Source organism: Calliopsis andreniformis, chromosome 5, assembly GCF_051401765.1.
Source record: "Calliopsis andreniformis isolate RMS-2024a chromosome 5, iyCalAndr_principal, whole genome shotgun sequence".
Taxonomy (NCBI): domain Eukaryota; kingdom Metazoa; phylum Arthropoda; class Insecta; order Hymenoptera; family Andrenidae; genus Calliopsis; species Calliopsis andreniformis.
The window spans coordinates 2,688,302-2,701,856 of NC_135066.1; the positions used below are offsets into that span (position 1 = coordinate 2,688,302).

The 13,555-nt window shown below is 35.1% G+C and overlaps 3 protein-coding genes across 3 annotated transcripts; all 3 read left to right on the forward strand.

The window, feature by feature from the left end:
• The first annotated feature begins 22 nt into the window (after window positions 1–22).
• On the forward strand, window positions 23–3,053 carry Pnpase (polyribonucleotide nucleotidyltransferase 1). Its single transcript, XM_076378008.1, has 7 exons — window positions 23–171; window positions 297–1,208; window positions 1,294–1,467; window positions 1,539–1,732; window positions 1,799–1,962; window positions 2,039–2,350; window positions 2,425–3,053. The coding sequence occupies exons 1-7, from the start codon at window positions 23–25 to the stop codon at window positions 2,815–2,817; spliced, it is 2,298 nt and encodes a 765-aa protein (XP_076234123.1). The 3' UTR covers window positions 2,818–3,053.
• Window positions 3,054–3,153: 100 nt separating this feature from the next.
• LOC143179038 (cytochrome b-c1 complex subunit 9-like) lies at window positions 3,154–4,296 on the forward strand. Its single transcript, XM_076378026.1, has 2 exons — window positions 3,154–3,327; window positions 3,500–4,296. Exons 1-2 carry the CDS (start codon window positions 3,190–3,192, stop codon window positions 3,626–3,628), a joined length of 267 nt encoding a protein of 88 aa, XP_076234141.1. The 5' UTR covers window positions 3,154–3,189; the 3' UTR covers window positions 3,629–4,296.
• Window positions 4,297–5,011: 715 nt separating this feature from the next.
• LOC143179189 (uncharacterized) lies at window positions 5,012–6,305 on the forward strand. The gene has a single exon (XM_076378296.1). The coding sequence runs from the start codon at window positions 5,021–5,023 to the stop codon at window positions 6,188–6,190; it is 1,170 nt and encodes a 389-aa protein (XP_076234411.1). The 5' UTR covers window positions 5,012–5,020; the 3' UTR covers window positions 6,191–6,305.
• The last annotated feature ends 7,250 nt before the right edge of the window (window positions 6,306–13,555 follow it).

Sequence of the window (13,555 nt, forward strand, 5' to 3'; positions counted from 1 at the left end):
ATTAAATCTAATCAGCGTAAACATGGTGTTGTTCAGACGCAGTGGATTGTTAAATAAGAGAAATATAATCTTTTTATGTTTAAAGAATCAGAACAAAAATGGAAATACGTTTAATAGATTTAATTCGACACAATCTGGAAATCACTTTGTACAAGTGGAACTATCCAACGGGTAACGTTTCCATGTGTTTTTTAACCTAAATGTTAATTTGCAAAATAAGCTTAGCTGTTTCAATAAAATTCTTTTTTACATGATCCCATTTATTTCCATTTATGTTAAAAGATTTCTTATTTCAGGAGAAAGATGACATTTGAATGTGGAAAATATGCACGGCTTGCGAGTGGAAATGTTACTGCTATGTTTGGTGAGACAGTGGTTATGGCTACTGTAGTTAGACAAAATGAACCTAGCAATAGTTCTATAGTTCCACTAACTGTAAATTATCGACAAAAAGCTGCAGCTATAGGCCGTATACCAACAAATTTTTTTCGTAGAGAATTTGGTTTCACAGAACAAGAGGTTCTCACAAGTAGAGTAATAGATAGATCCATACGCCCACTGTTTAGTGAAGAGTATAGTTATGAAACACAATTAGTGTGTAACTTAATGGCTGTTGATGGAATTCATGATCCAGATGTGCTAGCTATTAATGCTGCGTCAGCAGTTTTAAGCATTTCTGATGTTCCATGGGATGGACCTGTAGCAGCTGTGAAAGTTGGTCTTGTTAATAATGAATTCATAATTAATCCTGTACGACAAGAACTTCAGCATAGTTCATTGAATCTTGTTGTGACATGCACAGGGAAGAATCTTATTGTCATGTTAGAGGGATCAGCTAATGATGTTTTAGAACAGGACCTTCGAAAAGCAATACGATTGGCTGTTAAAGAATGTCAAATAATTATACAGTCTATAATGAATTTACAAAAACAAGTTGGAAAATGTAAAGCAAAACTTCCACAGAATTCTGAAGTGCCCAATGATATGACAGATGCTGTAAGTGACTTTTCAAAAAATGAGCTACATAATATTTTTACATGTTATAGTCATGATAAAATGTCACGAGACAATGCTATTAATGATCTGAGATCCAAAATGTTAAACAGCTTGACACATGATAATCCAAACAATGCAGAATTTGCTACAAAAGCTTTTGACAAGCTTATTAAACAAGTTTTTAGATCTTTAGTATTTGAAAAAAATAAAAGGTGATTTTTATGCATGATATAAATATTTAATTACAATTATTAAGCATTACATATATATTAAGTATATGCACGTTGTTAATTTTAGGTGTGATGGCCGTGAAATGGATCAGATAAGAGATATCACATGCCAAGTAAATTTATTTCGACCAGTTCATGGTTCTGCCTTTTTTCAGAGAGGACAAACTCAAGTTTTATGTGCAGTAACTCTGGATTCTATAGAAAATGCTCTTAAACTGGATCTTGTATCGATGTTGGCTAGGTATCCTGTATATCAATTCTTAAGGAATATTTATGGCATACAGATAAATATCATTTTTTGAAAACTTGCAGTGGAGTAAAAGAAAAGAACTTTTTTTTGCATTACGAATTTCCTCCATATGCAACTAACGAAACAGGCAGACTTGCTGGATTTAATCGTAGAGAAATAGGTCACGGTGCATTAGCAGAAAAAAGTCTACAATGCGTGGTACCAAAAGATTATCCATTTGCTATAAGACTCACAAGTGAAGTATTAGAATCCAATGGTAAGTTGTAAATTTACGAAGAGTTACTTGATGATAAGAGTAATATCTCCCTATCGTTGATTCAAGGTTCTTCTTCTATGGCTACTGTATGTGGTGGAAGTTTAGCATTGATGGATGCAGGTGTACCAATATCAGCTCCAGTTGCTGGTGTAGCTATAGGATTAATAACAAAAGTTCGACAAAAGGATAAAAAAAACATCGAAAAATATAAAATATTAACAGATATATTAGTAATTATGTTTCAATTAAAACATAAGTAGAATATTCAAGGCAGAAGAAATGAATTTTTTATGCTTTTGATAATAGGGTATAGAGGACTATCTTGGAGATATGGATTTTAAAATAGCTGGCACAAAGAAAGGATTTACCGCATTACAGGCTGATGTAAAGATACCAGGTATTCCTTTGAAAATAATAATGGAAAGCATCATGCAAGCAAGTGTAGCCAAAAGTCGAATCATTGCTACTATGAATAAAGTACTTTCATCGTCGAAGACTGATAAGAAAGAGAACAAACCTGTAGTTGAAACTATTGAAATTCCTGTGCAAAAGAGAGCAAAGTTTCTTGGCGTGGGAGGAATAAATTTAAAGAAAATCTTTCTTGAAACAGGAGTCAATGTACGTTTGACATAAATCTAAATTGATGGATTTGTCATTAAGTATAAAACTATTCTGACAATTATTTTTTGCAGATACATCTACAAGATGAGAATGTGTATTCTGTATTCGCGCCAAATCAGAATGCAATGGACGAAGCCAAAGAAATGATAAATAAACTTTTTGAGAAAACTGCTGAACCAACATTAACATTTGGTGATATTTATAAAGCGAAGATAACTGAAATTCGTGAAGGAGGAGTTATGGTTACGTTATATCCTAACATGGCCCCAACGTTATTACCCATTTCACAGTTAGATCGACGTAAAGTATATCATCCTAGCGCGCTTGGATTAGAGGTTGGCCAGGAAATAGAAGTAAAGTATTTCGGACGAGATCCAGTAAACGGACACATTAGATTATCGCGAAAAGTATTACAAGAACCATGCTCCGATGTACGAAATTTCATTTCTGCTGAAGCAAAATAGTAGTCCTTAAAATTTTGTGCTTACCTAGACACAGTTTACACAGATGATTCGAATATGTTTAGTGAATGAAATTGAAAATTCTATTTTGTGATAGATTACACTTCAGTCTTCACCAAAAACATCCTTTCATCTAAGACTGACTACATTTTTCATGTATGTTAAATAGATTACAGTATCGAAATATTGTACATATTTTTTATCAAATATTAATTATATTATTTACAAATAAATATAAACAGTGTTTGATTTTTTAACCAATGATCTTATTTTGTTGAACTACATGAACTTTGAGAGTTATTGAAGATCGAATCGGTTCAAGCTGTATGGAAAAGAAGTTTCAGAAACAATTTCACTGAAACTGCGGTATCGAAAATGGCTGCACGTTTTATTTATCGCTATATTTTCAAGCGATCATCCACCTTCACTCTGGCCATCGTCATTACCTCGATGTTTTTCGAAAGAGCTTACGACCACGCTTGCGAAAACATATTTGAATGGATTAACGAAGGAGTACGTTCATATCTGATTAATACATTTGTTCAATTTTTCATTCAAATTGCCATATTTCTTAAATGCATTGTATTTTGGAAATGAGTTTTTTAGTAACATATAATTTACAATGTTAACTTTTAGTAAAATTTTCACTTTGCAAAATTTAAAATATTTGATTCTTCTTTGGCAGAGACTTTGGTCGGATATAAAACATAGGTATGAAGATCCGACGGAGCAATTAAGTCACAAACACAATGTGCTTAGAAAAGACTCTATCGAGTCACAAAAAGAATCCAAGGAGGCTACAAAAAATGATTGAATGTTTTGAAGAAAAAGCGGAGTTATTAAACATAATGTAAAGCGGATTTCGTTTCAGTTTATGTAGCATAATCGACGATTTCAATTACACCATTTCAGTAGCAGGAGTTACGATACTTAATACAGTTGCAGCTGAATATTAACTCATAATTATTTGGTCATTTCAAGTTGTTAATCTCTATTATCTTATTTTGTCTCTTTTAAATATTGCATAATAAATGCTAATAGAAAAACAAATGGAGAGAAATTTTGGTCAAAAGAATCTAGTGCCTCTTATTAGACTGATATATGCATAGAAAACATGTTGCTCGATAAATTATAATTAAAGTGATTAATTATAGTTACCCACTATTATCAGATACTATGAAGTATTATGTTATTGTAAGTTGGAGGAACATTAGTAGCTGTATAATTAAATGATAAAATCTGATCAATCCATTTTCTGTGGAGTCTGAGCCTTCTTTTGCTGATCAATCGTTTCTATGAATCTTCAAGTTACGATTCTTCAAAGTTTGATTTCCGTGTAAGACATTAGCGATGCTGAGGCCATTCATCTGTTCATGGTAATCGTTAAAAGATACGGAATGTTTCTGTAAGAGCATACACACACGTATTTAGTTACCAATGATGTATACATCAAGATATAGTGATAGAAATAAAGTCAGCTCTGTTATAGTTTATCAAAGGTGAAACCTCCTCCTTCTCCTCAAATGACATCATTTAAGATAATTTAATATAATTTAGATCGGATGCAACTGCGAGCATTCAGTATTTAAATGCGGTGTATTTGAGCAATATTGTCAAAGAACGTCTGCAGTTCTGAAGAGTCTGCCGCACCTCTTTCTACTTGATACTTCATCGGCATTAAATAGTAAGTATTCAGATACAGTAGAGAATAATCATTATCAGATTTTTCTGTTCTTTTGTTACGTACTATAAAATAGAGTGAATAGAAACAGTAAAATGAATAGAAAGATAATTCTAGGTGACAATAAATACTATTTAAATAGTATTGGTACTAGGTAAATAGTACTATTAACAATATTAGCAATAGTAAATATTATTTACTACCACCTAGAGTATATTTCTACTTACCTAATTTGAGTCAAGTAGTAAAACTATATAGTCTCATGAAAATAAAAAAGAAATGAGGTAGTCTTCGCGGATATTCTTCAAAAGCATAGAAAGAGAAAGAAATAAGAAGTAGCCATGGAATTTTTTTGTTTCAGATATATAAGAAATGACAATGAGATACTTGCTCATTTTCTTAGTGTTCCTGGTCTCCAGGATAAATACTAGAATAATTAATTTCAATTTGCCTGTACCAGATAATCCTTCTGTGGACGAAGAAATTCAGAAATGTTACAATGATGAAACGGTACTACTCGAAGATATGAATCTTGTGCAAGTTCCTACGAAAGTAGTCAGAAGCAAACATATACATTCTATTTCTTTAGCAAACAATCAAATTAGTAACATTGACGAAAACATCTTCAAAAATGTTCCAAATTTGGACTGTTTGAATCTGGCGCGAAATATAATTCCGTTTGAAGAACTGTTGAATTTCAGACATGATAATTTGAAAACCTTAATCTTAAGTCATCAACGGCACAATGAATGGCATACTTCATCCATTTCAAACAACAATGTAGACTTTAATGCGGTACTTGGCAAGCCACACTCCTATTTTCCAAAGTTGGAAAACCTTTATTTAGACGGAATTCAGTTTAAATATTTTCAACATTCTTTCAACGTATCTTTTCCACGACTTATAAATTTATATCTTAGGGATATTGGTTTACAATTCGTCAAACCTTATTTATTCCAAAAATTACCCTATAGCTTGAAAAGTTTTCATTTAGAGAACAATAATATTGAAACTTTCCATCTCGTGGATATGGCGAACGTAGAAGCATTATACTTAGACGGAAATCGTCTCAAAACGTTCGACGTTCCTACCAGTAATCTAAGAACGCTTTCACTGGTTAATTGTAACATAAGTAACTCTTTTTTGAATATATCACAAACAAATTTTCCAGTTTTAACGACATTAGATTTGTCGCACAACATAATTAGTGATATCCCAACATATTTTATCAACGGACAATTTTTCCCTATGTTACAATCTTTGTTTTTGCATGACAACTATTTGATGGTTTTTCCTGATTTACCTTACTTTGATAAGCTCACAACATTGTCTCTAAGTAATAATGAGATTCGCAGTATTACGCATACAATTACGTTGACTAAATTGAGAAAATTAAGTCTACAGAATAATGAAATAAGTCACATCGGTGAGTTGGCTTTTTCAAAACTTTATTACCTCGAAGAATTAAATTTATCACAAAATAAATTACAAACGTTGCACAGTGAATGGTCTCTGAATTTGAAAAATTTAGTATATTTGAATTTGAAGTCAAATTTATTCACTACAATTTCTGACATGAGATTAACACCATTACTAAATCTTAGAAAACTTTATATAAACGGTAATCGTTTGATGGAGATACACGAAAGTGCGTTAGTATTCGTGCCCAAGAATTGTACCGTGTATATATTGTAAAAATGAAAATTTACAAGCAAAAATTGTAAAGAATTTTGTGAAGTATTAAGTATTTATAATCCTTGAATATTTGTATACCGATAGATCGTATTTGTATCAAATATAGATTGCTTTATATTTAAGAATATGAATTATTCTTTTGAACCTTCCGAGTGTCAAAATCAGTGATAAATTAAAACCATGAAATTAAGGGGAAGAGATGTTACAGATATTTGTCCTATTTAACCTTGTTTCCGAGTTACAAGCAATTTTTTATTTAAATTATTCTTGTCGCAATTCGATAGATTAAATCGATTATACTTTACGTTACTGACTTATTTATTTCATTGTTTTTATGCTTTCAAGTCATTTCTAAAAACACGTCAATGTGATTTGAAATTCCTATACATATTAATCATTTATAAATATTGATTCCTAACACGCCCGTGTGCAAACAATTTCCTCCTGGCCTGTTAAGAACATCGGTGGACGATACCACTTCGAATTTGATCACAGTTTATTGCTGTGACAGTAAAGTCAGAGGGCAAACATGGATAAAAAAAATTTGCTGCTGTAGCAAATTGTGCAAGATAATATGATGAAGTTACAAATAAAATATCTTTGCAATTTATTATCATGCAATTGACCTCTGCAAAATGCGATAAACTAGACACAAAAGTGCAGATGCGAACGAGGGTTTCTAATTTTTTGAAGTTAAAAGTAGGTACTTTGAAACACATTGATAATTGTTTAATCGACCACAGGTTTTTGTCTTTATGATAATTTATCCAATTGTGGAAACTTAATCAGTATTCTTTTTTAATCTCTGTTCAATTATTAAATAATCTCTTACAAAATTATTTTTCGTTTTATGAGCTACTCTTCTTTTCTTATACATACTATCCACATAGTATAGCGGATGTGGCGCTTGTTATATCACAATTTGCAATTAAGCATTCGGCAGTGATATACAATGCGGTTATCATAAGTTTGTAAACCTGAGAGGGTAGAGATACTCTTTCTAGAAGTCCGCAATCACAATCTTAGTTGCTGTCAGCCAAGTGCCGAACAATTCGCACCTTTCGCCCTGTTTTTTTCTGATATTTAAATTACTGTCACTTTGTAAAAAAAATACAGCTGTGAGGCTGGGCTCATTTTAAAGGGAGAAGTCATTACTTTCTCACCCCTGAATTGAATTTTTCTAAAGAATATTTTTTAGTCTACTTCTAGTTGAGAAAGAAGATGATTTTTCCTTGAATTTTTTCCAACTTTAAACTACTTTCTGTGACTTGACAACATTTTTTTTTGGACTAGTTTTACAGTATATTTCAAGTCTGAAGTCTCCTCTTTTCAATGAGGGCTTAGAAATTGATTTAGGATTTTGTTTTTGCTAAGTCATCGTACATTGAACGAAAAGTGTACCTTGGGTACCACTTCACTTGAAGTATACCTTGGATATCACTTCATTTAAACTGCGATAACATGGCGAAAAAAATCGCAGATCGATTTCTAAAAGCTTGTTGGAAAGAAGAGGCTTCAAGATTGAAATTTATTGAAGAATGAGTCACGGAAAAAATTTATCTCGATTCAGAGAGTTGATTGAACTCGGAAAATGTTTTGAGAAAAACAACCTTCCCTCTCTCGGACTGCAGTCAAGTACAAAAATTATTCTGAGAATATTTAATTCAGTAATAATAAAGTAGAGGCTTTGCCCTTTAAAATGAGCCCAAGCTCACTGCTGTGCGATTTTTTTTCGCAATGTTACAGCAGATAAAAAATGGGCAATTGTTTGGTACAAAATTAGTGATCCTTTAGTTTTGTTGTGAAGTGTATTATGTTATTTTGATTGAAAAATTGGAGTAATTCTTTGAATAAGTGGCCAAATTTTTATAAAAGCTTTAGTGGACGCCTTAAAGCGTATTTCAGAGTTTTCGTAATTGATAAAAAGTCGAAGATGTACGAGAAGAAAGAAAATACCGCATGTTACATATCGTGGAAAGTAGCTGAGAACTTGTCACGGCCCTGACATATGGCGTCTGCATAGGTTTGAATTTCTCAGATATTATCGCTACTTTATAACCAGCTAAACGAGAGTCATCAGAACAGAAGGTGTCAAGTCGTTCAAACGTGTTGAACCGAAGAGGTGTGGTTAGCGACAGACCCACGGAATTGCGTTTTATATACAATTTCTAAACGTAAGTAATAATTATACAATTTAATTTAGAAAGCTTGCTATTATTTCCATTTAGTCTTATAAGCAGCATATTCCAAATATTCGCTGAAATATTTACAAGGGTGGTTTTACTGTTAGATACTATTATTACAAGATGGAGACAGATCGGATATTTAATGTTGAATTCGTTCTATTTTATTTGTATTTCTCTACCATCTCAGTAAATATTTTAAGATATTAGGATATTCTATACAAGGTATTCGATATCAGATGTCAGAAATGTTAAGAGCTGATTCTAAATGTGAAAATAAGATGAGTATTAAGAATAAACAGAATCAAGAAAACGCGAGAAAAATCGCCAGATACGTATCTAACTTAGGGCTTGTTCTACTGATCTTTATTATGTCTGAATCGGACCTTATTCTACTGAGTTTACTATGCCCGACTCGGGGTTTACTTTACTGATTTCACTATGTTTGACTCGGGGTTTATTCTAGCAATTTTACTACATTTGACTCAGGTCATAGTCTACTGATTTTTCTATGTCTGACTTGAGGTTTATTCTACTGATTTTACTATATCTGACTCGGGGCTTATTCTACTGATTTATTGTATGTCAGAGACGAAGTTTTAAACGCATTTTTAATAACTGCGACATAGCAAGAAAAGTTTTTGGTCAGTTTGGTTCTTAAGCGTATAATATAACAATTAGATTCTTAAGTGTAGCTGTTCTCTTCTTAATTTCGTCACTTACTAGATGTCTGTGTTTACAGATGATAATCAATTCATCAAGGATGATTTTTCCCATACTTCTGCTGAATATACTGCAAATTTCCGCAAATGTGAACCCGTATACACGTCATAGCCATCGGAGAGAACAGCTAAAACATTGGAATCAGTACTACAACTTAGAGGACTTAAGTTTAACTACACCACACATGCCTGCTGAGACTATAATCGTTCCTACTCAGACTTACCCTCCAATCGTGGAACAAAATGCACGCATAGAATATGTGGATAGATATGTACCCTGCGAAGATCCAAAAATCAAATTGAACCTCACTCGAGCAGGCCTGAAGAGTGTCGGCGTAAATTTCATTGAAAATCCAAAGGTGACCGAACTGTACCTAGTCGACAACAATATTGTGCATGTCTCCACGTTAGCATTCACCTTGTTGCCAGGACTTCAAATACTGGACATGTCTGGAAACAACGTCACCACTTCCCAGTTGTTATTGCTTGGTAAACTGGGTAGACTGAGGAAGCTCATTATAGACAACAACAAATATAAAGAAGAAAAAAGCGTGGTGGAGCAGGTCTCGGAGTCACTATCAAGCCTGGAGGAACTATCTTTGAGAAGGAGCAATATCTATAGCTTTTCTGTGGATCTGAGAACATCCACGCCTCAGCTGATCCGACTGGATCTTTCTGAGAATAAGATAGAATCAACTGAGTTCCTCGATCAGTTGCCCAAGCATCTTTCCTTCCTCTACATGGACGACAATTTGATTTCAGAATTCAAGATAAATACTCTGCAGACCATCAAGGAATTATCCGTGAGCGGTAACAAGATCGAGAAGCTGTGTGCCGAAGATTGCAAAAAATCTCTGACGTTGAAGGGAGCAGTTCGTTTGCAGAAGTTGAACGCATCTCGAAATGCAATCAACGAAGTGACGGGGAATACATTTGCGAGTGCGACTCGCTTGGTCCACTTGGACCTATCTGTCAACAAGATAACAATGCTTCCGAGTGAGACCTTCGAGCGATTGCTCGTGCTCGAGGAGCTCCACCTGAGTCGAAATCAGCTGACTTCTATACCGAACGTATGTCCATTGGATAAAATGAGCCTGTTGGATTTGAGTGGCAACCAGATCACAGCTATTGTCAAAGAGAGTTTTTGCGACAGATTGCGATACCTGAAGACGCTACTTCTGGCTAATAATCAGATTGTTAATGTCGACAATGAAGCGTTCACAAATGTTCAGTCGCTGCGAATACTGGACCTTTCAGATAATATGATCGTCACCTTCCCTGCGAGATTAATTGCGGTTTCGAGGTCTCTTGAGGTTCTGCTCTTGAAGAACAATAATATTGCGAAATTGGACGAGCTGGCAACGGTGACGTCGCAGCTGCAGGAATTACATCTTCAAGGGAACCCATTGATGCATCTTAAAGCTTCTTCGATTTCCTCTAGGGCGCTGCCGAATTTGGTGATATATTTGAAGGAAGAGAAGGAAGTAAGTAAGAAGACCTTGACTGATGAGGGTAGCAACACAGCCAAGAAGTTGGAAGAAGAGGAGGACTACGAGGAGAAATCATATTCTAGTATGTTATTAATATATTCATTCAATTAGTGTGTCGATTAAAGAGACTTTGTCATGAGCGATTTTCTTTTTTTTATATATTTCTATTTCTTTTATATTTCAGCGTTACTAATGTTTTTTCTTTAAATTTTCAGACAATTTTTGGAGATAATTTTCGAATATTTTCCTGAGGCAGATACTGGAGAGAATCTGGACCGATATGGAGCTACAACCACAGTATTGCTATTATCCTTGTCAAATCTATGCTCAATCAATTTTCATATCCTTGGTTATTTTTCTAATCGCTTCTTATGATTTATCGTTTGCTGAGTAGTGGAGCTATAATTCTATGCTATTAATATAAGTAGTTTTAAGTTATTAATCGCCATTTAAAGTCAGTTAAGATATTAACATCAGAGATGAATCGGTGTGATTAGAAGTAGCATAAGTCACTGTGTAACTAAGTAATTGTGCTGATTTTACACTCGTTTTATTTTATTTTTGTATCTAAACATGAGGAATGTGATTTAGTTAATAACGCATTTTGAAATAAAATTTGACTTATGTTGTTTCTAATCTTTCAGATTCAATTTATTATAGATATATTGTAAAAAGAACTCCATTAATTGAAAATAAATTTAAAGAATTGCAAAAGTTAGTCACTTTGGTAAAACCTTTAATTATCATATTTGATTATCAAATATCACCCTTCAATTATCATATTTGATAATCCTAAATAAACTCCTAATTTTTTCTACTACTACTTAGTTCTAGCGATAACTTGTTAGTGCAGATCGTAAAGAGTTTTGTTTAAATAAAACTGTAGTAGAAAAATAAATGACCCAAGAAGTCGATATTGCTGACAAGAAATATTAACTTTTCGCAAATATTCTCATAATTCGTGAACTTTTTAATATCCTGAATCCGCAAAAATGATAAGTTCAACCTATACTTCGTCGGTAGATCCCCGTTCTGCCCTCGTTGCAAAATCAACTGACCAGTCTGACAGATATCAGCAGTTTCCTATATCTACTTCTAGATGGCGATGAGTCCGCGAATGTGTGACTGCCACATAAGATGGTATGACAGATGTTGACCAAAGCAAGAGGGGACATCAGGGGTGCATAGGCTTCTATAATGCTATTGAAGCTTCCCTTTGACTTCGAAGTTATTCCATTCGACCTGATCCTAGAGGAATTTACTCCAGTCAATTTTCGCGAGCTTCTCTCAATTCTAGAATTCTGAAACTCTGACAAGTACAAAAGAAACCGAATTAGAACTCAAGATTTCTTACTTCTTCGGCTCATAATTCTTGCTACATTGTTTAACAATAGTTACTATGCTGTAATATATTGTTTCTTTAATACACCCTAAGGTTGCAAATCTTTATCATACGCCACAGTATACAAAAAGTTAGCTAAGCAAATGAGGCCAGTTTGAAGGTTTTATTGGCGAAACATGCAGCTCTTCTCAAGAGTGGAAAGTGGTTTTTGTTCGTTCGCGAGAAGGGACGGCAGAGAGTTCTACGAGTCTACGAAGAGCGAGGAGGAGGAGGAGGCTGAAAAAGCAAACTTCAGAAAACACCTTGCGCTTTTCGTTTTCGTTTGGGAGAACCCTAGAATCCTTCGCGCGTTCGCAGGGCAAAACCTCGGCTGGGGGATGAAAGGGGAAAGGGCGCGCGTCGTTGTCCCATCAAGCGGATGGTTCCCGAGTGGAAAACATTCCTTTCGTTTTTGCTGACCCCTCTTTCTCGGCTGGGCACCCTTGCCTCTAATGTATCTCACTAAGGCTGACAAAGAACACTCAGCAGCGATACTCCTGTCCACAAGGGAGCCTGTCTGCGATAAACGCAACAAGAACGAGAGACGAGTGGCAGTCCTGTTACTGCCCTTTCTTCCTTTCTCCCTTATCCTAAGCTTCGCGCCAAATTTAGGACCGCGATTGGGACACTAGTCGCCTAACCAAAGTGGTACTGTACGTACTTACAAATTCTAGCTTTTAAAATATTTTACACTGATAATTAAGAGAATAAAGGATCCAGTTTTTCTCGCCTTAGGTTCTGGATACTACATTACAGTAATTTTTTAAAAATTGAAAAGAAATATGGAGTAATTTAATTTTTATATTTCTTTAAATGAAATTTAACACCTTATTTTCATGTGTACGTACTATACAAGATAACACATTTCAACTTTCGCATGTAATTATCTCGTAAAATACAGCTCGTTTCAAAAAATGGTTTAAAACAAAGTCCACCTAGGGGTAAGTTTTACTTAAACCATTTTTTGAAACAAGCTATAGGGTAAAAGATAATTAGTGCGAAACTTCAAATAGGTCACCCTGTAAAAAAAATTAATTTAATACCCAGAAACTGGGTCCTTCAACCCCAGTAATCAGCCCTTCGTAATTAAAGATACTTCTCACACTTCCAAGGCAAGTGAAATCGTCCTCTCAAGCCTCGATACTCGTCGAAACCCCAAGAAAGGACCCCCAGCGGAACCGCGGCTCGATTCAACCCAGCCCCGAGTTCAAAGGGCATCGTCGGCGATCCCAAAGCCAAGGGAGCAAAAAAGGGAAAGCGCGGTATGCAAAGCTCGCGGCGGAAGGAAGCGTAACGCGACGCGGGAGCGCGGTTCCATCCAGTTAGATCTGGCCTAGGTTGACCAAGCCGCGTAGAGAGGCGAGACGTAGGGGTTGGAGTCTCCCCTGCCCACGGGGGGTGTCAGTAGTGGTGGAGGAAGAGGGTGGACGTATAGGTGGGAACGCATGCGCCTGTTCGCCGCGACGCGCTGGCAGGGATGCTCTCCGACACAGAGGGAGAGCTGCTTCTCTGTCCTCCTCCATCCACCGCGAGGCAGAGAGGGTGGTCGGGGGTTGCGTGGAGAAAAAGGGAGACGTCGCGATATCGTC

What these genes read in the sequence shown, in the direction of transcription:
- Pnpase (XM_076378008.1), top strand. Translation starts at nt 23, where the DNA reads ATGGTGTTGTTCAGACGCAGTGGATTGTTAAATAAGAGAAATATAATC. An exon ending in GTATTTGAAAAAAATAAAAG is followed by an intron (nt 1,209 to 1,293) that starts GTGATTTTTATG and finishes TGTTAATTTTAG; the next exon opens with GTGTGATGGCCGTGAAATGG. An exon ending in TGAAGTATTAGAATCCAATG is followed by an intron (nt 1,733 to 1,798) that starts GTAAGTTGTAAA and finishes CGTTGATTCAAG; the next exon opens with GTTCTTCTTCTATGGCTACT.
- LOC143179038 (XM_076378026.1), top strand. Translation starts at nt 3,190, where the DNA reads ATGGCTGCACGTTTTATTTATCGCTATATTTTCAAGCGATCATCCACC. An exon ending in TTGAATGGATTAACGAAGGA is followed by an intron (nt 3,328 to 3,499) that starts GTACGTTCATAT and finishes CTTCTTTGGCAG; the next exon opens with AGACTTTGGTCGGATATAAA.
- LOC143179189 (XM_076378296.1), top strand. Translation starts at nt 5,021, where the DNA reads ATGAATCTTGTGCAAGTTCCTACGAAAGTAGTCAGAAGCAAACATATA.